Raw genomic sequence first — 25,731 nt, 5'->3', positions numbered from 1 at the left:
TTAAGGTCCTAGGTCGTATGCATTGTACACGGAGCAGTGCAAAAAGCCAACTACCCAGATTTCGTCAATGACATGTTTTACAAGGACAACGAGAAGATTTCCTTGACGCGGCTTACGTGATTCAGAATATATTGTAAGGCTATTCTCTACAAGTACTCTATTTAACTTGTATTATAGTATCGTCATAGAGAGAGGAACAGCTAAATGCAGTAGAATAAAGTGACCTTTGACACTTGCTGCTTGCAGAGCAGAACAGCTGGCTGGAGGAGCAGATATGGATAGACAAGGTGTAAGTGACAGGCTACACAAGAATCGCAGCTCCTGCACACGTTCTCCGGTGACACCCAAGGGTATACCTGCAGTGGAAACATGTGGTGTATGTGGATTTAGATGCCCAGTGCCCGTGTTATTGGTGTCATGTGGGCACCGCTTCTGCCTTGGCTGTCTGGAAGAATTCTGGCAGCGTCATCCAGATGGTGACAGGCCATGCCCCACATGCACCTTGCCTAGGGGGCACCAAGCGTCTCCCACACAACAGCCATTACAGTGTGACCTGTGCCCATCTCATAGCCCATGCATTGCCCGATGGAGCTGCTTGACTTGTGGAGAATCGTACTGCCCTGAGCACTTTCAGCCGCACATACTGGGCGAAGAGGGTGAAAGTGAGGGTATGGCCGGCCACCTAGTGTGTGACGCTACAGGAGAGGAGGCCCGAAGAATGCGAGAGCTGAGGAGAGGGACACGCCGGTGTCCAGAGCACATGGATCGGACAGTGGAGCTCTTCTGCTCGATGTGTAAGGTGTGTGTGTGCACATTGTGTCCCCTACTTGGAGCGCACAAAGGACACCCAGTGACACTAGTGCTACAGGAGGCTATGCACAAGAAGGTACTGTAATGCAATTTACTTCCACTATTTTATGTATTAAAAAAGTTTCAAACAGTTATTAATACTTAACATGTTATCTATGTCATACCTTAACAACCGAATGACAAGAGGGGAGTTGTCTTAAACATTTGTAAATATTTGTTGTAGAGTTGTGCATGCTGTTAAATGTTATATCATGTTAAACTATATCTAACTTATTTGCTTTCTTTTCTTTTCCATACTGAGTTTCTCCAGATTTTCTGACTTTTTTGTGGCAGTGGCTAGTAAAAGCTGTTCTCCGCATCAATAACTTATCTCTCCCTTCATAGTTCTTTTAATTGGTTTTTAATTAAGTATTTAAATAAAATAATAGTTTTGTAACAATCCTTGAGTGCTAGAGGAAGTGAGTGATGTCCCTGATATATGTGAGCAAGTCCACTTGGAGGGATGGTTGGAGAAATTGGTGCATCCCACTTGTTTAAAAATAGTGACTCAGAAGTACCAAGTAATACTTTCCTTGGGGGAGAAAAGAAGCTTACCTTTTGGGGATTTCCAGTTGTGAGTTGTGACCACTTAGATTCTATGTTCAGGTTAACCATGCTGCTCTGTGATTGGGTCTGTCTGTGTTCAGAGATGGGTGCTCTGGAAGCCCAGTGTCAGATAATAAGATGTGAAGAGGTTGGGAGTGAGATTGAGAGACATTACAGGGCATGATGGTACTGACCTGTCCTGATAGGAAGTTGGGCATATAAGCATGGACAGGGCCGCCAAGAGGAATTTAAGGCCCCCGGTACAGTAACTATTTGGGGCCCACCTCCGTGGGAGAGTGGGAAGGGAGACATTATGTATTGAAGCGGTGTTGCTCTCACCTACCTGTTATTGCAGCTTTTGAAACTAGATACTGGATTCTTGTGTGGATCCTGGAATGTTGAGACCCGTTGGACAATATAAATATGGAAATCAATAAGTGAACAATAGCAATAAGTGAACACAGATCACGCAGTATATAATACATACAATATAATAAAATATTACCTTTATCACGCCCTCTCCAGCCACATCACGCAGCCCCTGAACACATCACGCCACCCCACCAGACACATTATGACACCCCACCAGACACATTATGACACCCCACCAGACACATTATGACACCCCACCAGACACATTATGACACCCCACCACAGACACATTATAGCACCCCACCACAGACACATTATGACACGTCCACAGGCCACTGCACTTACCTATGCTGTGCTATTGACATCTATCAGATGTAAACATCCTGCAGAGTGAGCAGGAATCTTAGTCTTGCAACCTTTAGATCTCCTCGGCTGTGGGGCAGTGTGTGGTGTTACACTCTGTCTGGGGACTAGGAGCCTCTGTCAGCTCCCTCCATCCACCTTAAATCCCCTTAGGCGCACCACCCACTGGAGCAAAAAAACTAATTAAAGAAAAAATTAAATAAATAAATAAATACTTGGCTCCAGTGGAGGATCGGCCCCATTTCCTCTCTCAGCGCCCATGAGCATGGCTGTTCACTCTGAGAGGTAACCGTAAACGACAAGGTTGCACTTCAGTGGGCTCTGAGATAGAAAGTGTATTAGTGCCCAGAGCGAGAGAGAAATTGTGTGGCCTCAACCATGTTAGAGGGAGAGGACTGACACAGGGTGGCAGAGAAATCCAGCTCCTGTGCCCAGTGTTACAACGTGTGTACTATTGCCAACTAACTAAGAATTCTGCTGGAATATAAATTGTTGGAGATGTAAACCAAGCAACTTTGTTTATATCCATCAAAGAGAGATGTCTGGTGCCCATTATTACATCAGCTGGTACCTGTACACCACTACACTTGCTACAGCTGCACTACACAACTCTTTCTGTTATCAACCAACATGTGTGGGGGTCCCTGTTTGCTGAGTCACCCACAAGGGCCTGGGACATAAGAGACTGAGCTAGACTCTGGGTTGCATACCCAAGTGCACATTAAAGGAAGGTGTGGAGTAGAAATGCACATATGACACCTACTAGGTGAGCCTGGGGACCACACTTTTAAATACTCTCAAAAGGGATAACAGTTTTCACAATTATTGCCTCTTTAGAGGCCATGCTAGTCATGATCCTTCACATGACTCAAGTGCACCGAAAGCATTCATCTTCTGACTGGTTTTACCAACATGCCGGTTATTGACACTCTTGCAGTGGCGCACGCAGGGGGGGTTTCTGGGTCTCCAGACACCCCCCCCCCTCTGCTAAAAAGTGCCCTACATATCGGCACTGTAGTATACAGCTGCCGTGGCGCTGTTTAAGAAGCGTCCGCGGCGGTGCTGTATTGTATACAGCACCACCGCGGACGCTTCTTTGACAGCGCCGCGGCTGCTGTATACTACAGTGCCGGTCTCTAGGAATTTTTTTTTCAGGGGCGGAGGAAACCCCCTCCGAAAAATCCTCCGTGCGCCCCTGTCTTGATATCAATAAGATCAATATCGGACATCACGGTCATTTTGGGGCCACATACGTAGCAATAATACAGCATGTGTAGCCCATCATTATGGATACCAAGGCTCAATAACCAACCACACAGAAAATATAAACTAATGGTACCCAACCTTATTTTAGCCTGGACTCTAAAAGATCGTTATTAATGGAATATGGTTAGCACTTCTGCCTTACAGCACTGGGGCCATGAGTTAGATTCCCGACCATGACCTTATCTATGAGGAGTTTGTATGTTCTCCCCGTGTTTGCGTGGGTTTCCTCCCACACTCCAAAAACATACTGGTAGGTTAAATGGCTGCTAACAAATTGATCCTAGCCTGTCTGTGTGTCTGTCTCTGTCTGTGTGTGTGTTAGGGAATTTAGACTGGAAGCCCCAATGTGGCAAGGACTGATGTGAGTTCTCTGTACAGCGCTGCGGAATCAGTGGCACTATATAAATAAATGGTAATAATAATAATGTGTTGCATATTTGACAAACAGGGTACTTAAGGAACATATTGTGACCTACAGGGTGTACACCTCTGCTATAAACAGTGTGCACTTCTGAGATGACTGATTGTTTTGGAAACAAAATATTTTATGTTTTCAGTGCCAGGGCATGTGTGTATATACTAAGACAATAAGATTCTCTACATGCCATTATCGACCCTATGATCCCTGATTGAATAGTAAGTATAGAGGTAGAAATTCTATGTCACCTCAGCCAAAACAATATATTTACCCCCTGCCAGTAACAGCACATATGGTTACAACTTATATAAATTAGCGGTCTATTTATGACCCCAGAACTGTAGCCCTCAATATGTACCGCTACAAATTGTAGTGGTACATAAAGAAGCACTGCTGCAATTTACTATTTCGGGGTTGATCTGGGATCCCCGGGGTTAAACTCCCTCCTATACAAAGACTTTTTTCCGTTCACCAGCAACCAATGGAGAGAGTGCCCGGGAGGTGTCCACTTTATACTTCATATAGATATAAAGGAAAACTATATAAAAAAATACATTTATTTATTATTTATAATAATAGATATTCTAGACATGTGTAAGAATTGAGGTACAATAAATCTTATTTACAGGAGACTTATAAATATTTAACACTGATTGTTTATATTTCTGGGATATCTTATTTAACCCTGCAGAATTTCTATACTTTGGATAAGTGCAACAATAAGTTAATCTGTGTACACCCATTCCTTCCTGTTTTTCTTTGTTTAATCTTCTATAAGTATTTGATTCAAATTAATGGGTCTGATTATAAAGCTCTTACTTGTATATATCAACAAATTTATGTGGTTATTTCTGTAGCAAAAAGATAGGGACTTTGAATTACTAACTAGTTTTCTACAACGTGTTTTGGGTATATACAACGGTTCTCTTTTTAACTATAGATTTTTACCCAACACTCCATGTGAACAGAATCTGATTTGAACGTAAAAGGGAACTGAAATTTAGTGTTATATTAACATGTTTAAGCAACACTGTGTCCTTGAGTCCTTTAATAGACAGCTCTCCAGCAAGTTGTATTATATATATATATATATATATATATATATATATATATATATATATATATATATATATATATATAAAACGGCTCTCTTATGCCTTTTGATATTCACTCGTTATTTATGTATTCCATTTCAACAGAATATTTCACATTTGAGCTGCAGTGTATCCTTTCATATACTAGGCAGATCTGTAAAAAGTCTGTATATTACTGTTATCTAATGTTACGAGGAATTGACTTCACTATTATCATTATGGTTATTATTATAATTTGATTTGCATTTTATCTTTCCTTTAGTATGATGTCTTTCATTTATCATATTATTCCTAATTTATCTGGACAGTATTTAGAACTGATTAGTGATGAATGTATTTCATTTAGACACAGCCTGATTCATTAATTACTAAGTGGGTGTTTTTTTTCTCCATGCCCTATAGAAAGACACTAAAAATAGGACTTTGAAATAGTCTGTAATAACGGTCGTAAAACATCAGAGATAACATATTGTGAACTTTCATACTCCAGCTGAACTTTAACAGCAGTTGTATTTGTCACAACTTGATCAATTAACTCTTCAAAGGTAACGTGAGCTGAGCTACAAAAGCATATTTATAACCCCTTTGCAAGGATTTATACCATTGATGACCATCATTACAGCCATTAGGTCAGACTCCAGCATGCAGTATATACAAAGGCGGTACCCAACACATGACTGCAATGTAGAATATTCCCAACATGGTTTGAGCGCTGAGAGGATCATCTGTTTTAACATGTTTTTTAAGTGTATTATTAAATTGGAAATGTTCTTTTATTAATTTGTGTTTATCTTAAGACATTATTTTTGGAAATAAGTAAAATCTTCCATCACACTTTTATAGAGATTGAGAAAAATTTGGGATATTTATTGTTTTGCACATTTTACATAGCATGTGTATGTAGATTATTGGTGAATATTGCTTCTGTATCTATGCCTAATATACATGGTTTTTTTTTCATGAGGCGGAAAGTTCTAAACTAGTTCTTAGCAATTTGACACTTGTTCCACATAACAGTCTGGTACATAAGATGAGTCTAGGGCATGCCTGTCCAACCTGCGGCTCTCCAGGAGTTGTGAAACTACAAGTCCCAGCATGCCCTTCCAGCTATCAACTGGTTGTCTACCGGCAAAGCATGCTGGGGCTTGTAGTTTCACAACACCTGGAGGGCCGCAGGTTGGACAGGCCTGGTCTAGGGAAAGTATATGGGTCATATTTGCCAACGTTTTGAAACTCCCCTCTGGGATGTTCAAGAGGAAAGATCAAGAGGCAAGCATGGGGGTCGTTGCACTGCGAATCACAGTGACGCAATTGCATATTTACACAGTAATGTACATTTTTGCTTTAGATTCTCCATCTTTAGCGTTAGAAACCCCATGGCAGATGCGGTCATTTCAGCTCTTACCTCCTGCACTTTAGTATAGTCTCATTAGAGAGTTTTGCCATTTTGCAATAACTGACAGTTTTTTGACATGGAAGGCTCTCTAGTGTTTTCAGGCATCGGAGCATCCATTTGGTTTGTCTCTGAAACCAGGGATCAATTTGTTCAGCAGTCCTGGAGCCAGTGTTGATTTGGCAATAGTAGTCAAGTTTAACTACCATTTCATATTATGCCACATATTTGTGCCCCAATTCATATTATGCCACATAGTTGTGCCCCCAGGTCAACTTCAAACATAGCTGGTAGCTTCTTTCTTATGTGCTACTAACCTCTGGACTCAGCTCATGCCTCTTTTTTTCCACATTGGAACCAGGGTGCTGCTTCACTAGAGCGAAAGATTTAAGCAAATTAGGTCAGATGCATTTAATATAGATAAATGTAGATTTATGCATCTCAGCCATGGTAATAACTGTGCTAATTGAACATTAGGTGGAACACAATTGGGGAAGCTGAGATGGAAAATGATTTAGGAATCCTAGTTGACAGAATGGTGAGTAGCAGAACCATGTGACAGACTGTGGTTGGAAATGTAAATAGATCACATCTTGTATATAGGGTACAGTTTTGGGCACCTCATTGTAAGAAGGAAAAAGGAGAATTGGAGATGATACAACGATAGGGATCCTCACTAAAAAAGGAATATTTATATTATAAAAAGAGGTTAAGCAAAACTAGGTTTGTTTACTTTGGGAGACAAAGGCACCTTAGTGGTGACCTAACTGTCATTTCTAAGTTTATATGAGATCAAAACAAAGGATTTCATATTAAGGTACATATAAAATCATCAATTGTGAATGTAAAAAATAGGGTTTTAGCTCCTTTACGGTAATAGCTAAACTGTTTAATTCCTTACCACATGAGGGGGTGATGGCAAATTTACAAGCAGAATGTAAAAACTGTTGGATGCAGTGTTCCCTCTAAGCTGACCAATCTGGAAAGGAAAGAGTTAAAAGGTCACTCTAATGAGGGCTCCACCCGAAAGGTTTGCATTCACAATCTGCAGGATGTTTCCTAGTAAGATACAAATTTAACTCTATCATTTCCAGATTGCTCAGCTTAGAGGGAACACTGGTTGGATGCCTTTTTTCTTTTTCTTTTTTTTTGCAAGAAATCATTTGTAGCTATAATTCAGGAAATTGAAATTGTATATTTTGTGGTCAGAAATGATAGTTTTCTATCCTTTAGGCTAAATTGACAACTGTCACAGTGGGGAATTTCCTTTGGCCTTTACCTACATCAATGCAACTACAATTTTTACCTGGTGGCAGGAGCGGATCTAGAAAAGTATCCTACCCGGGGCGATTTAGGGGGGGCGATTTAGGCCCCGCCCCCTTTTTGACTTCAAGGCTGCCGGCGGCTGCACAATATGTGCAGGTCCGCTCGGCAGTGACAATGTGCTGCCCGGCTGCTCTGATTGTGTTTTAAACATAATCAGAGCAGCCGGGCAGCACACTGTCACTGCCGAGCGGACCTGCACATATTGTGCAGCCGCCGGCAGCAAGCCCCTGCTAGGGGGGGCGATCGCCCTCCCCTGGATCCGCCACTGCCTGGTGGACCCTTGTCTTTTTTCAGTGTTACAAACTAATTATATGTAACCATATTTATAGTTTTCTTATAGACAAAACAAATTATAAAAAATATTTACAGTGTAATTGCAAAGGATAGAAACAGATTTCCGCAGAAGGGGCCTGAAGCTGGATGGCAGTCAGCATAAAGACGTTTTGTGGCAGACTACCTATTCACAATATATTCAGCGTAACATACTTGTACTTTATATTCGCTATGAAGATGTAGATGTTAAAAAACATGTGAAAAGAAAGCAAAATGATAATTTCATGTTAGTGAATGTTTCAAGCTCACTGATAGATAGACAGCCAGAACAAAGGGACTCATATAGAGCTAGACGTATTTTACATAAAAATCACAAATGTAAAATGTGTAAAAAAACAAACAAAAATCTGCAAAATCTGTATGTTGAGTTGCATGTATCTTAAGATAAAGGGCTAGATTTACTAAACTGCAGGTTTGAAAAAGTGGAGATGTTGCCTATAGCAACCAATCAGATTCTAGCTGTCATTGCGTAGAATGTACTAAATAACTGACAAAGAGAATCTGATTGGTTGCTATAGGCAACATCGCCACTTTTTCAAACCCGCCGTTTAGTAAATCTAGCCCAAAGAGTTAATTGAGCTGGTGCATTTATGTTCCCTGGCAGCCCTAAATTTCTTGGGTATACTGGTGCTTACAATCACACGCATGCCCTGGCATCCAGCCCGCTGGGACATGTAGTGCACCTGTAAAAATGTATTTTATCAGTAAATACATTAAATCAGTGTAGCTAATTGCAGTTAGTGGTGAGATCCCAACCAATACAGAACTACTTTACCACACTCTGACCAATCAGAGCGAAGTCACTCTGTTCTGATTAGAATGGTATTTCGCTCGCATCGAAGCTCTGCAAAGAGCAACTTCTCTGTGATATAGTTTTACATTTTTTTCCAATTTGATTGAAACCAGGAAGAAATAAGTGGATGAGGTGAATATTAAAAGAGGGTACAAGATGGTGTGAAGGGGGGTGTTAAAAAAAAAAAAGTAAAAATACTTTCTCATGGTGTCTGTGGTTTTTTACAGGACTTTTTCTAGTCCCAGCGGGCCCTGAATGCCAGTGAATGCTGAAGCTTGAAGTATGTTGGTACAGCAAAAAATTCTGAATAATATATTACCCCACACTCAGCTCCCCAGTGTTTGAAGTGCACTGGGCTCTTTTTCCTAAGTGAACCCAATTTTCCTAGGGAATTCAGCCCCGTGCTGAACAAGCTAGGTCTGGTTGACATTATGACTGTGGGTTTCTCTGTTATTTGTGTCAGCAGCCCTGACTGTTATAGCCCAGTACTGATAGCTGCTATTTCAGCGGGAATCAACGCTGTATGTCCCCCCAAAATTACTGCAACCTGCCTAAGCTATAAGTGCTAGTACTGGTAGCACTTTTGGGAGGAGAGCCACGCTTTCTTTAAATTATTAGAAAATCTCATTTAAACTCCCATCACCAAGTTAATGATGAGGACTGGCGTCTCTCTACTGCTTGATATGCTTTAAACATATCCACCTCCAGCATACATATTTTAACTAGTTTGCTTAACTAGATTGCTTAACTAAGTTGAACTGCATGTTATTTTTTTAGACATTATTTTACTTGCAAAGCGTCCAACTCTACATCAGATGCAGTCTGCTCACTTACTCCTTTCCCAGAGTCCTGGGGACTGCTCCATTTCTGTAATGTTACAGCAAACCTTTTAAGTTAAGCACTTTAAAATAACTATGGAGGGGGTGTGTGGGCTGGAGGACCAATTAGAATTTGCCATCTCCAGGATTAAGACTTCTGACTGATATTCAGGCTGAATCCCCCTCTTTTTAGCATCACACCACACCAGTTTTCATCTGGGGCTGTGAGATGAACCCCAGAGTCCCAGGAAAAAAATGCTACATAGAGCAGACCCAATGGCTCTTATGAATACCGCTATGAACAGGGTGAATTTTTCACCAAATCTGAGAGTACTGCTTTAAGAGACAGGTTATATACAAATTCATAAGTTGTTTCACTTTAACACGCAATATACTGTATCATCATCATCATCACCATTTATTTATGTAGCGCCACTAATTCCGTAGCGCTGTACAGAGAACTCACTCACATCACATCAGTCCCTGCCCCATTGGAGCTTACAGTCCAAATTCCCTAACAGACAGACAGACTAGGGTCAATTTCTTAGCAGCCAATTAACCTACCAGTATGTTTTTGGAGTGTGGGAGGAAACCGGAGCACCCGGAGGAAACCCACGCAAACACGGGGAGAACATACAAACTCCTCACAGATAATACCATGGTCGGGAATTGAACTCATGACCCCAGTCCTGTAAGGCAGAAGTGCTAACCACAACACCACCGTGCTGCCCATCACTGCTAATTCACCATGATTACACCCTTTCGTTTATATATAATTTGGTTTAACACTGATACATTAAGTTCCCAGTATTTTGTACTAATTCTTTTGTTTAGGGGATTTCGGAGGTTACTTAGCTGGACTCTCTCCTTCATAGTCCTCACTGTCAACTTTATTTTCAGTTCCCCAACTCGGGAGACGTCGGGTTCAGTCTATCGTCTGTTCTTATCACTTCCTTCCTCTAGTCTAGTAATTTCTGCACATCGCCTTCTTGCCCCAGTACCCATATGTTTCCCCCTGAAATGCTTAAACGCTAGAGGGAAGCATCTCTCTGACATATGATCCCAGCAGGAATCAGCCTTAAAAACTAAATAAATTATAATAATAATCACAGAAAATATATAACTTAGTAAATGGTCATCAATAAGCAAAGCTGCAACTGTATATCATAATAGTTCCATTTATTTATCTAACAAGTGTAAGCAGAATTATGTTCTCAAGGTCACAACAGAAATATCACTATACAGAGGTCTGGTTGTCTGCTGACATCTGGTGGATCGTTTGAAATATGGAAGAAAACAAAGGCTTGAAAGAACTGGCAGTTAAACTGAGAAAAGTATTGGCAATTTGCCCCTGTCTTTCGTTATTATTTTTCTTTAAGTTGGTAATTAATGACTGCCACATGCTAAAAAAGGAATCCTGCTTAAAAATGCTGACAAATGTACAGCAGGACAAAAAAAAATCCCTCCTGTTAATTAGTATAGCAAAAGCAGTGTTAGGGCATCAATCTTCGTTCACCATTTAGGGAAATTGCAAAAATGGCAAACATCCGAACAAATCAGCTATTCTACTGTATCTTCTACTCTTTAGAAGATCACAAATTACTTTTCTATGAATAAAGTTTACTTTCTGCCCTGTGCACGCCAATTAACCTACTAGTATGTTTTTGGAGCGCCCTGAGGAAACCCACGCAAACACAGGGAGAACATACAAACTCCACACACATACGGCCATGGTCAGGAATTGAACTCATGAACCCTGTGAGGCAGAAGTGCTAACCACTATGCCACCGTGCTGCCAATGTAAACATATTTATGATCATGTTTGCAGTGATGATGTAACAAATGACCAGTAATAACTAACTGACTCACTACTCAAAGATAAAAACAATACAATTAACAGGACATTATGACAGTATACAGTAATATCTGTTTTATTTCTTATGTCCAGTGCATAGTTGAATATTTTTGTGAGCTGAGCTGAATATATGTAGTGTTTACATTTTTATTGCCACAAGATTCACCAAAACATAAGAACGGAAATATAAATGTCCACGCAATAGATAAATGAAAATTATGAGAAGTGGGGATGAGTTAAGCCCGAGGGAAACTAAAAGCTTTGGGTGGGTACATAATCAAGTCAGATATCTGAGGGGTTAACAAAAATAGTAGGAGGTTTAGGTGCAATCAGGTGTCATAAGGGGGCGGGTGTAAGGATTTAGTCTAAAAGATTGGGGTGGAGTTATCTCAGTTTCGTGGCCCAGGACGACAAGCCCTCCCGCCCATCCCCTCAGTCCTGGGGCAAGTGTTCGCTGTCAGCTAAAGTGCAGAGTCTCATGCTTCGGTACATATGGCCAAGGTATGCAAGGGCCAATTAGATGATGCAGTGAGGAAGCAGGCCGGAGATATGAGGAGCCAATTGCAGCACGGGCTGGCGGTATGGTACGGGTGTTAACCCGGAGGTATGGTGGTTCAACGGAGAGTGAAGGTCATGGTATGGTACGAAGGCTGTGGTTCAACCCCGGAGGTATGATGAGCCAACTGCAGCATGGGCTCATGGTATGGTACGGGTGTTGTGGTACAGCCCCGGATCTATGAATGGGTCAGCGATGACATCGAACAGTGGCATAGTACGGGCTGTGGTCCAGCTCTGGATGTACTGGGTACCACATGTTAACTGACCTTGGTACGGTACGGGTGTTGTGGTTCAACCCCGGAGGTAATACAGAAGTCTTCGGTCGGTATGAAAAGGGCACGGTTTTGCCATTCAGCGGCTGGGAAACCTTTACCGTGGCAGGTGAACACTGTACAGGATAAGCAAAGTGGTAAAGCACACATTTATGTTAGTCAGGCTTGTGGAACTCCTGCCCTTTGAAGAGGCGGCTTAGGTTCGGTGCAAGTACAGCTCATCTGGGCTGACTTGCGGTGCATTACGATTAGCCAAGAGGGGTGCGGGTTCCGGGATGCCTGGGGACGGCTGTCCCCCATTAAGTTTAAGAAGCAGTGTGCGCTTATGGATGGACAAGGTCGGGTACAGTGTTCTTCCACCCACCATTGCAGCTTCGGTTTAAGTTTAAATAAACAAAAGTTATTTGCCCACAAGTTGGTGTGGTGTCTTTATTATTTATTACTTAAGAGTAAGGTTAAGACTAAGGTTAATTGATTATGTTATCAACCGTGAGAATTTTAATAGATAGACTCGTTTATCAAACCAATTTTCTCCTTGATCAGGTGATGACATGATTCTGTTGCTTAAAAGTATGTTGACAGAGTTTAAAAATAAATAAATCTATTTCTCTAGCATACTGGTTTGATGGAACAGTTACAAGTTGCCACCTGTGACTTGAAACAACTCTCTACTGTAGGGTATACACAATGTGATGCAATTCATGTATTTGTCCAATTTGGTTTTGAAATACAGACACTGTTGATTGAGCAAGATGGGAGCTGTAATCCAATGGTAGCAGCACAGATATGCCTACAGAGCTTACTATGTTTTTCTGAGAGCACTACATTCCTTCTGCTGCTGAAAAGCCACACTGACTTGCTGAAAACAGTTTGCTATGGTAATAAATGTCTTCCGGTTTCTTGCAGAATCTGACAAGCAGATGCCTGGAGCAGCTTGATCAAAAGAGAAGTTATGTACTTGGCAACATACAGCATATCGAGCAAGCTGCCACTGATCTCAAGGTATGATGTATGTCTAAAATGAAAGAGGACACCACAGGATTTCATTCAGTAAGCAAATGCATGTACTATATTTGCTTAGCTCTGTAAGTTCATAGATTCATATCCCAGGGTTCCCAACCAAAATATTGTAACCTCTTAATAACTACGGGCTGTTGCGGAAATATTTTATAATTTTTGGCAATGGATCACACAGTAACAGACTTCAAGTTAATAGAGCAAAAGTGTCCCCTGGTGCCAAACTATTATAAAACTACATTCTTCATATATGCAGTGCGTTTTGGTTGTGTGTGTTTGTATGTATGCATGTGTATATATATATATACATGATATACTTAGTTGCTGATATGTTGAGCTGTAGGTGCAGGGAGCAGGCAGTTCCAGAGCTTTGCCGAGCAACACTCCCAAGGCAAGTAAGAGATACACAACACGCAGCCTCGATTTTTATTATGCATATTCAGCAGGAGTGGCCTGTGACTCTCACCTTTGCCTTTTATTGTCATTTCACAAGGTATTGATGCAGGTTTAGTAATGACTAGTGTTTATTCTAGTGGCTGATGGTGTGTTTTCTTTGCTCCTTGCTGAGCTTGTTCATCTAGTTAGTAGGAGATGTGAGGAAAGTTTACCAGAGAAACTACATTTATTAAAAGCATGTGCACCACACAGAACATATCATTGTCTGGATCATATGTACAGCTTATGATGCAACTGTGATCGTCCTGCGTTTGGGATCAATGACCGATCTACTAAGGACAACTTCTCAGAATGAACTTTGTGGCTGCTGCAACTTAAACGGGAGCTGGAGTCTAACTAAACTTCGAACTATAGGTTTTATATTTGGAGATTGGAGCAACTGTAGACAAAGACATTTGCAGATAAGCTTGAAAGATTGTACACTTGGTACGCTGCCATCTAATAACACAGATGGTGTGTAATGTTCACCATCTACTTCATGATATAATCACTTAGATATTGATAAGCCATATTACATCTGATATTTGGTACGGAAACTCACATAAGTGGGGTGGTGTGTGCACCATATACCTTTGTTTGATCACACAGTGCTTGGTGTGTTTGGTCTATCTGGTTCTATAGAGTGGTGTTTGCTTCTACATCACACTATTCTCTGATTCATACAGTATATGCTAACTGTGCTATCAAAATACTACACTATTGTGCGCCTTGTCTTTTTGTTTTACCTCCTAGACAAATCCTACCACACCGTTGGCCCATATAAGGACTGGCTGCCGCCTGCACATTGGAAGTGTTTATGAATATTTTATGGACTATATATTCATTTCTAATAATTGACTGTTCTGAGCCATATTTGTATTAATAATTGATCTCATACATATATATATATATATATATATATATATATATATTATTTTTCAGTATTTCTTCTTAGTCAAGGGAGCCTGTAACTTTAATAAGATCTTTTCCAACCACTGCTACTCCACTCTTGCAAAAAAAAAAAAAGTACATTTTCTTCTTACTTATAGTGGCAACGCATCCTCTCACTGTTTAATAATCATCACTAGAATCAGGGCTTCGCAGATAGGCTCGGCCAAGCTTCAAAACCACAGCGATGATGAAACACTAAGCGGAACTATGTCATACCTACCTACTCTCCTGTGCATATCAATGAGTCTACAATTAGCTGCTGGGAATAACATTTTGTGGGTGAACACTAGGCCTCCCATTAAAATAGGAGAAACATATATTGTATTGCTCTTATCGCATTGCTACAATGTACATTTTTCATAGGTTTTCAAGGTAAATCAACCATATCTCTCAATTCCCAATCTCAAAATACCGATCCATCCAGTCTACTACCTGAACTATCTGCACACTTCCCCGATACACACGTCCACACCATTTAGCTGCTTTGGTGACACCAACCAGTTGTTCAGCTGTATCTCTTCTTTTTGCAAAATGAAGTGTGACATGGGTACATAATAGCTGCAATGTACATATAATAGCTTTTTGCTGTTTCTCTAGGAGGCATGTAAAAATGTTGGTTGTGTTTTGAATATTTAACTAGATTACCATCAGTCATCACCAATGAAACTAGTTTGAACTAAAATGCTCATGAAGAAGTCAGCCCATGGACTGCATGCTGTTTGGTTCTAGAGCAGTGGCATTGGTTCTGCTGCTATGGGGCCCAGATGAGATCTTCAGGCCCCAAAAGGGTGATTACAGGAATGTGGGTGGAGCTTAAACAGAAAGTGCATGTGGTTGTGTAGATAATGGCTAGGGTTATGTTGTCCCAATTCTGCCCAGATAACTGTTGGGAGATATGCTTAGGCGGATGTTTGGGAGGATCGTGAAGTTAATTAGTGTGGCTTAGTTATGATTTTACTTTTTACTCTATGTTATGAAATTTCTGGCAAGGACCCAAGTGATGAGCAATTTCCAGTGCAGCATTACATTAGAATATGCAGCTCTGACATAAACTAGCAAGCATTTGTGTCTTAGCATTCTTTTACTTGGCTTGGGGAAGATTGTAAGTAGTGTAGTGCACTGTAAGAGGTGCTATAACCTACACCAGTAAATTATAGCATAAGAAAAGTTCACCTACTTATGTCAACATTTGCACTATACAAAATACTTGTGTGGAATGTATAGTAAATGATTTGTACACTTAGTTTGCGGTAAATGCAGAACATTGGCTTTGACAGAGATCACCTGGGAGATGTCTGAATAAGTGGAGCCATAAGTGCCACCGATTCCCTGCCAATTCCGCCCTCCATAGCACTGAACACTCCCCCTTGCTTAAGCATCTCTGGACAATCACTGTCTAAACCAGCTTTCTACATTTACTGCAAGGCATCTATACAACCCATAACTTGAGGCATAGACATCCGTTATTTAAATACTGAGCCAGCACCAACATTAAACACTTAATATTACCAGTTGATATTGTGCACATTAATAATTGATGGAATGAAACAGTACTAAAATATATCTTGGGTTTTATACACAGCTGTAAAATAAATATATTTTATTGTGAATGAACCTACCCAAAAAATTACCTTACACTTTTTTGCCACAATTAAAAAATAATGTACACACATAAATCCATATATATTATATACACCATCAGTTATATTAACCCATTAAGGGTCCCTACGGCGCTTACACATTGTATATATACACAAAGCACTGAAATAACTGTACTTGGCTGTTTCTCCGACACAGAACCTCAACCATGACATTGTGGGTTTGTCTGGTGCACTCTATAGACAGTAACTAACATTTTATTTTTTGTTTGCCGAAGCCTCTACAAAGTCGGTTCAAAAGCTTAACCAGCCTGTGACCTGTTAATAAATCATGATATCCTTGATTTTATTCCTAACAATTTCCTAATACTTCTATCTGTGTTTCTAGGCCCGTACTTTGGCAAGCAAAGATTCACTGACAGGAAAATTTACAGAGCTAAAGCTACTGCTGGACGAAGAAGAAAAAATTGCAAAGAAATTTATTGAGGACAAGACGAACTTGACTCTCTGGGCCTATGATGGTCAAATAGAGTCAAGTCAGGAGCAAATAAAAGCCATTGACAAATGTTCAGGCCATGTCAGAAGTATACATCAACAGCCTGATGCTGTCCAACTTATTCAGGTAATTTGATGGTATTTGTGACACCGAACCCTTCAGCATACAGGAATGGGATCCCTTGAAAACAAGAAAAATAAATAGCTGCTGTTGGCCAGAGGAATATCTTCTGAGGAAGTTGGTATTGTGATTGCCAATGGCTTTGCATGTTGCCTTCTCCTGAGATGCCACCTCCCTGTTCTTCCACCCCTTTCAAATCTCCTGCTGGCCAATCGCTGACAAATGGAGTAATCGCGTTTTTACCAGGCTGCGGTCGACAAACCATTTCTGAATATATTCAGCCGATTACTCATACCTACATTCACCTTATTAATCCAGTGTGTGGCTTTGGTATTCACCATAACAAGGCCACTTGGAACCTTCAGCTACTTATGAAACCAGAGTAGGATTTGCTATTTGTGTCCTTGAGAATTGTAAATACACCTGCTTATGTACCCACATTCAAAAACAAGATTTTGTTTTGGAGAACATGAATTGCAGGGGACTGTATTGCATTTTCCTCCCTGCTAAAGGACCTGATATGTATGGGTACTTAGGAGGTCAAAGTAATTCGCAGTTGTTCAATGCTTTCAATGGGGTGCCTTTTGTGTTTTGGTTAATGTAATAAGAACCTTCAATCATGCAAAATTCTGCATGTAAATACAATGCAAATGAGCCCCACCTTGCACATTTCAGTTTCATTTATATGGGTACAAATACACACTGCCACTTATAGTGCCACAAGTATGTACTTTAAATGGTGTCCCCATCTGGAAATATTGCCACACCAGAAAAAAATTGTTATTGCCCACTGGTAATGTAATAGTAAACCACTATAATATAATAAAATAAAAAAAACTTCCGTACATATAATCATTAATGAAATTTGTCCCATTAATTTGTTCATAAAATAATTTGGCCCCCCGCGTAGGATAATTACTAATTAAGAGTGGCCAGATAGCTCTAACAGCATGCTTTTTATTTTCTGCTGAATCTCCGGTGAGTTTGGCTAAACTTCCGGCGGGATAGGTGTTTTAAAATTGATACAAATCGCCAGAGATTGGATTTTGGAATGTCAAAATCGCAGGTTAATACATATGCCGACTTAGCACATAAAATCACCAGTGCTCTGAAAAATCGCAGCTCGACACACTTGTGTATTGTAAGTAATAACACAGTTATTTATTGCATTATCCCCTATATAACTGACACCATTGTGTATATTATCCACTATTAAAAAAAATGACCTGTGAATTTATACAGGATTATACCTCGGCAGAGAAGGAAATGCAGAGTCAGTTGGCTCCGGCAGAGCAGGTGCATCCAGTGCCAGTTACATTTGAACATGTGGAGAAGTACTACACCTCCTTCTTAGATGCCTTAAAATCTTCATTCAAGGGAACACTTGCAAAGCGTCTTCAAAAACGTAAGTACAGTATTTATTTTATTAAGGATGTTATAAGCTATACATGTCATATATGAATAATATATATGTGCCAGTAAGACCTACAAGAGAAGCATATGAAAAGTCATTTACAATACTCATATATCATATGATGGCATCACTCGTATAAGAAAACCCCGTGACTGTATCCCCATCACTGCCACACTTGCAACATCTTTGTTTCTGTCTACTGTGTTCATTTATTGATAATTATATTGATAAGTGACATTGGTGGTACACACAATTTCTTAACCGTATTTAAGGCTGGTAAAAATGGATTACAATAGTTATTGATCTGCAAGGGATGTAGCGTCACGGCAGTACAGAGCACTTCTGAAGTGCTAGGCTTCCCTTTACCCCCTCCCCTACAAATTCCCATGCATCATCCATACAGTACAGTGAACAGGTCATACCTCCCAACACTCTGGTGCTGACGTTTGGGATGGTGGGAAAGACCCCTCAAATTGGGACTGTTCCACCTAAATTGGGATATTTAGGAGGTGTGCTAAATTAGTCATAATGAGTCATTAAGGCAAAAAAGGAGTAAATGTTCTCTGGGACAAACCATGTTACAATGCAAGGGGTGCAAATTAGTTTATTATTTTGCACGTAAGTTAAATACTGGCTGTTTTTTTATCTAGCACACAAATACTTAATAGCTTTATTACTACACTAAAATTTAAAGATAATCTAGGACATGCCCTACCCAAACTATAAATCTGTTCCCACATTTTAAATTTACCTCCCCTCCAATGCAACATGGTTTTGCCCAGGTGCAAATGTTAGTCATTAAGGAGAGCAAAGCATAAAAAAGGAGTCAGGCCCAATGTCTTTAAACATTACCTAATATTAACATTACCGACACAGAGGTACTGTTCAACAATGACTGCTTTGGCTGGTTGTGCAGTGTCCTGACCATAGCTTGACACATTTTCCCCACCAGCAACTACATTTCCTCTTTCCTTGTATCATTTTCATTATGTATTTTTATTCTCTGGGTTTTATGCATTAACATTTATAGAAGAATATCTGGGAATGCAAACAAATTAATCTAGGTAAGAATAAAATGTTGGGGATTATTGTTCATTGAGGCCCACCTATACTGAACTACACCCAACACATTTACAATCATCATCATCATTTATTTATATAGTGCCACTAATTCCGCAGCGCTGTACAGAGAACTCATTCACATCAGTCCCTGCCCCATTGGAGCTTACGGTTACAGTCTAAATTCACTAATATAGACTCACACACATACACAAAGACAGGGAGGGAGACAGACAGAGAGGGCAAGACTAAGGTCAATTTTGATAGCAGCCAATTAACCCACCAGTATGTTTTTGGAGTGTGGGAGGAAAACCGGAGCAACCGGAGGAAACCCACGCAAACACAGGGAGAGCATACAAACTCCTCACAGATAAGGCCATGGTCGGGAATTGAACTCATGACCCCAGTGCTGTGAGGCAGAAGTGCTAACCACTAGGCCACTGTGCTGCCCTACAATCAAATATTAGGTGGAGGGGAAGCACCTCTTTCAAACAGTGGTATCTCCTAGTTGGTATGTGATCTGTAAATACAGTGCAGGATAGCTGTTCTAACGAATTGAGAAGCAAATGCAAATCTTCAAGACTGTATTGTTGAAATCTCACACCTCTGCTATAAGGCCTTTTTCACAATTTGTTTTGTGCAACATTCCGCAGTCACCCTGCTCATCTTTACTTGATGGAAGTGTTTGACACATTCAGGTTGGTGAAGAAAGAATCAAGTTCTCCTAAAAGCTTTTTTGAACTACAACTCCTTATATGATTTGGCAGAGGACAAATAGGGAATAGTTGGACAACCAATGTGCTTTGGGTAACTGTACAATTGGACAGATATGTTTGCGTGTTTATAACCAGGAAAAAAAATTTTTTTCCCAATTTAGATGGACTTAATGGCCCCAACGGGAGATCAGCCCAAGAGCCAGGAACATTAATTAAAACTAAATCATTTGTGAATAGACTATCATTCTTAAAATGTAAGTTTTGTTGCAATTTATTTGTATTATTACCATTATTACCATATTATTCTTTAAGAATGTTAATTTATTTGAACATATTGGGCATGATTCATTAAGGAAAGTAAGGCAAAATAATTAGTATGTTTTCTCCGAGACAAAACCATGTTACAATGCAAGTGGTGCAAATTAGTTTTTTATTTTGCACATAAGTAAAATACTGTCTGTTTTTCCATGTAGCACATAGCTTGATAGCTTATTTGTACACTGAAATTTAAAGTTGATGTAGGACATGTCCTACCCCAAATATAAATCTGCCATCACATTTAACATTTAACTCCCCCTCCAATGCAACATGGTTTTGCCAAGATGTAAAGTTACTAATTTGTTTTGCTTTACTTTCCTTAATGAATCAGGTCTATTATATTTAGGTACCATTTAGACACTAGATGGCAGCATTGCAATTTAAAAAAATAAAGTTTTTACTAATGTACTAAAGATTCCTATATGATTTTTTGCAATAGTCTGTACTTATGGAATAAGACAGAATATGGAAGGTATATACAGACATACAGAGATAGATTAAGACCACATTGGACCGTAGGTCAGATACTAGTTTGCCCCAAAGATCTGCCCTTGCCAAAATGCCTTTCCCTTAGCATTCCCTGACACCTTTCCCCCATACCACACTGTTTACAATACGGACCCTGTACATGACCCCAACATTATTTCTACTCCACCCCCTGTATTCATATGAAACTTACATAGATATAGTCCTCCAGACAGCTAGCACTGAGCAAACTCATGTCCCCCCACATAACCATAGAACTCCGGGCCTCATCCAATCCACAGACAGTCTCACTCACAGATAGAACAGAGATTAGTGTCCTGTTGCCCCCTCAATGTACAGCACTATGTAATTTGTTGTTGCTTTACTGTGGCTGAAACATACCATGTGGAAATCCACTGAATGTAGCTGACATGATAGATTGCAAATTGCAATTGCCTTCAGGTTTGTGCTATCTCCACCCGGCATATAACACCATTTTGCCTCAGCTATCTATGCATGCAGACATTAACATGATTAAAGAAAAAACAGAATAAGAATCCATATTTCCACCCCAATTTAGCCATCATCCCGATTAAACAAAAATAGCTAATTTGTAAAAGATGCCGCCTTGTAACTCAAATCCATTAAGACTGGCTTAAAATTAGCTGCAGCAAGCTAAAAAGCTTTTGTCCTGCACTATCCTATTCAGCAGATGGTGTGTTGATATCTTATATTACATATACAAGTTTCCCATCAATGCAATTTATTAACAAATTATAATGTATTTATATTGACACACATTTACTTAGTTCATAGTTCAGCTGTCTAGGACTTAGATAGTCATCATTGAAGCAGTACTCTCTAAAAAACTTAGAAGTGGCAGAGGATTATGGCACATGGAAGAGGAGAGAGAGCAGTACACATGATGTATGGTAATTAATCTCATTTCCATGTGTGCATGTCCTAGTGCCCTGACCTCCTCTGGGGACAGAGAGGAGGCTAATGTGGAGGAAGAGTGAAATGCGCTGCATTTGCCTTACTACATAGACCCCATTGTGTCTTGTCTTCACAGATGCCAGAAGTCCAACACTAGATCCTGATACAATGCACCCTAGGTTAAGGCTTTCAGAAGACCGCCTTACAGTACAATGTGCTTGGTTAGGTAAGTTTAACTCTAATCACCCTCCGAGGTTTGATAAACTCATGCAGATACTAAGTAGAGACTCCTACTTTTCTGGTAGTCACTACTGGGAAGTAGATGTCCTCCAAGCAGGACATGGATGGTGGATTGGCATCACTTACCCGTCTATCCAAAGAAAAGGAGACTCTGAGTTCAGTCGACTAGGTTGGACCAGTGGATCTTGGTGCATTAAAAGATATGACCATGAGTACTGGGCCTTCCACAAAGCAGAGAGGAAAGCGATTCCGCTTAACCAACCTCCAGAAAAAGTGGGTGTTTACCTGGACTATGAATCTGGAGTTCTCTCCTTCTTTGATGTCACATCTGGAATGAAGCACCTGCACACTTTTCGCTGTAGATTCACCGAACCTCTGTATCCAGCTCTGCGGTTATGGGACGGATCAATCACAATGTGTAGACTGACCTAACAATTCAAGCTCCTGGTGCCTCACTGTAATAAAGTATAGAATATCTGTGGTAGCTGGGTAACAGGGGTATACATTATGTTGCACAGCAAAAGATACTCCTTACAATTTATTTGACAATTTTCAGATGTGTACATTGTAAAAGCAATTGTGTAAATTAAAGCTGCACACTCAGGCAGGGTGAAAATCACCATACCCACCTTTCCCTCACCAAGTCCAGGGGCTGCTCCATGGGCTTCACTAAGGGGAACAAGCAGGTGTGAATGTATCAATTAATGGAAAATGGTGCTTTAAGGTTGTGAACCAGAAGGGTGAATGAAGGCATGCTGAGGGTTCTTGTAAATATCCTGATTTTCGAGCAAATATAGCAGTGGGGCAAGGGTGTGATAGAGGGGACAGATGGATGGTCAATTAGCCATCAGTAGTAATGCTGGCATGTACACTGCGATATCAGCAGAGATATTGGGCAACAGGCTCGCAAAGTAAGTGGTCCAAAGATAACCCCCATACCCGATAACAATCTGGCAGAAAACAATATCAAACATATTGGTAAAAAGATTGGGAGATGATGGCAGATGGCCTCTATAGGACTGTCTGACCATGCTAACAGGCACCAGTGATGCAAGCAGAGATCCGGTTGCTTGGCTTGAGCACCAAAAGTCCAATCTTGTCTGATTTAAGCACTTAAATGTGCAGCCAAACTGGACTGTTAGGGGCTAAAACAGAGTGGGACGTAGGTCTGTTTGCATACCACATACATCCACTTGCGCCTCGAGAGGGGGTACAGGGGAGGGAAGACGTGTTTTAACAGAGGCAGAGTACAGTAAAAGCGTGTTTGCCCAAATGCGGCTCATGCAGACCTGCAGAAACACACACATTTGCCTTTAGGAGACGTCTGTTTTGCACCTGTTACAGGGCAGTTTTAAATACAGTCCTATTGATGGCGTGTCGGAATCTCGGTGCATATACTGCCCATGCACAGGCGGATGCGTTTTGAGATGTGTTCTCTGCATATGGGTGGAAATAAGCTATTTTACATTGCTTTTTAATATAATGTAATTTGAGCTCATTTTGCCAACAAGTCGGCATCATCCACCTCTTGCTTCCTTTTGGCTATTCTAAAAGGCATAAAGGAGCCTAATTCTGTTTCTCTATGTGCAGCTGGAGACAGGGTTCTAGGAAAATAAGAAATAGGATTACAGATTGCTTGTGTGAAAGCTCACAAAGATGACCATTACACAGATAAAGGTTACACTCAAAGTTTTGTATACACTGCTGCATATTTGTGTGTTTTGCCTTCACTTTTAAAATTTGTCATGTGACAGGTGACATCACTAACACATAACTTCTCTGTAAAGCACTGTGTAATACGGTGCCCTGATCTGTTGTTAATAATTATCACTACTCACCTAATCTAAGGATGTATCTGACAGGATATCTTTTGCATAAATTGATGTCACTTGTGTTTTATATACCAAATATTACAATTTTCAACACCTAGTAGAACCAATTTAGGTGTAAAAGTTATTTTTTCAGGAAAAGATTGGAGTGGTATCATAGCCGAATTCACCATTAGGCACAATAGTCTTATTTCTGGGTAACTTAGTTTGAAAGGTAGCTTATTCTTTGTATGTTCAATTTTTTTTCCCTCAGCAAATTTAAAATCAATTGATATAGGATAAGAAATATGTAGAAATGGATGAAATGGATATGGTAGTGTCAATATATTCCGATTTGTGACAGGGACCCCAAGGCTATGGAATGTAAAAGCGCGGGACGGGGCTTAGGGCAGCAAATGTTATGTGATTATGATCTCCAGTGAGGTAACTCCGGCCCTGTGAGGAATGTCATAAAATAATGCAAAATAATTTAAAATTATTGTTGGATTACTGTTTTTCAAAAATATTGTGCAGTCAATAGGAAAGTCTAACGGCGTGTGTGATTTTTATATTACCTTGATTACAGCAAATATTTTTGCTGTTCTTATTGGACATAAAAAATGCTTAGGAATTTATTTTTTACATTTTGGAAATGTATTATTTTTGTTTTTTTCTTTCTGCCATTCTGAATGGTAATATGGCTCCTTAAGCAAAAGCAGCTGGGGCGATAATGCTATATGATTACTTGCTTCCTTTTGAATAGTTTAGATCAACAGACCCTGCTTGGCTGTAATGGGCATATTTAAAAAAAAAAAAAAAAAAAAAGAACAAAAAGCAGTGATGTGCTGTAACCCATAGCAACAAATTATGTATCGGATTTTAGCAGTTCGGTGTGTCCAGACTAAGAGAATATCTGGATGTTATGGGTTACAGTACATTTTCTTTCCATAGATCTGTCGACCTAAACTACTACTCACATATATAGACCTCGCTGGGGCCACTCCTCAGCGAGGTCTGTATATGTGAGGGGTTTCATTGTGCTACGAGTACTGGGAGACTCTTACAATCAGAGAGCTGGGGCAGTTGTTTTAATGCGAACAGGAGACTTTATTGCAGAAAACATAACACAGGTACAGTTGAGAACTCAGAAACAACAGAGGTACTACTGAAATAGGCCCAGAGCCTTTCAGTGTGGGTGAAAGAAATACTGAACTATGTGAATATTTACAACCAGATGAAAATATAAAGATAAGCAAAAAAAAATTTCTCATTGGTGTGCATCTAATTAGGTGACGGGTTCATTACTAAACACACCAATTATCTGACATTGCTCTGGTATTTCTGCCTTCCCTTTATATGAGTACAAGACTGGAGTGAACATATATGGTCTTTGAAAAACCACTCAGAGGCTTGGATTAATGCACATCTTTGAAAGTTTTTATTCGTTACGCCTTATACATATACCCACTGAGTTCGGACTGTTAACTCTGAAAAATAGTACACTATTGTGCACCTTCTCTTTTTGTTGCACCTATCAGATTTGTTGTCTCGGATTTGCCAACCGGAATTCCGAAGGAAGGCTGCCTCCTTACGTGGAAGAAGTGTATTAGTGGAATTGGACTTATTGACACTTTTACAATACTGCTTTAAGCGCCATTGTTTGTTTGTGTGTGTGTGTGTGTATATGTATATGTATATGTATATATATATATATATATATAATGTGTAAACAGTGGAACGTCATGTTTATTTTGTAATTGTAATAGCTACGCACTAGAAATGCAAGACCAAAATTATTTTACAATACATGTGTAGGCATCTATGAACATGTATTTATGTAAAACTGTAATTTTTAACATTCCTTTACAAATTTTTCATGAAAATTGTATAAGAAATATACAT

General features: G+C 40.0%; 1 protein-coding gene across 1 annotated transcript; it reads left to right on the top strand.

Annotated features, from left to right (window-relative positions):
- On the top strand, positions 1–25,731 carry TRIM14 (tripartite motif containing 14). Its single transcript, XM_075208143.1, has 6 exons — positions 1–886; positions 13,163–13,258; positions 16,646–16,879; positions 18,116–18,278; positions 20,224–20,316; positions 21,918–25,731. Exons 1-6 carry the CDS (start codon positions 275–277, stop codon positions 22,451–22,453), a joined length of 1,734 nt encoding a protein of 577 aa, XP_075064244.1. The 5' UTR covers positions 1–274; the 3' UTR covers positions 22,454–25,731.

Source organism: Mixophyes fleayi, chromosome 1, assembly GCF_038048845.1.
Source record: "Mixophyes fleayi isolate aMixFle1 chromosome 1, aMixFle1.hap1, whole genome shotgun sequence".
NCBI classification, from domain to species: domain Eukaryota; kingdom Metazoa; phylum Chordata; class Amphibia; order Anura; family Limnodynastidae; genus Mixophyes; species Mixophyes fleayi.
The sequence above is the reverse complement of the archived record's forward strand: the minus strand, read 5'-3'. Positions and strand labels throughout refer to the sequence as shown.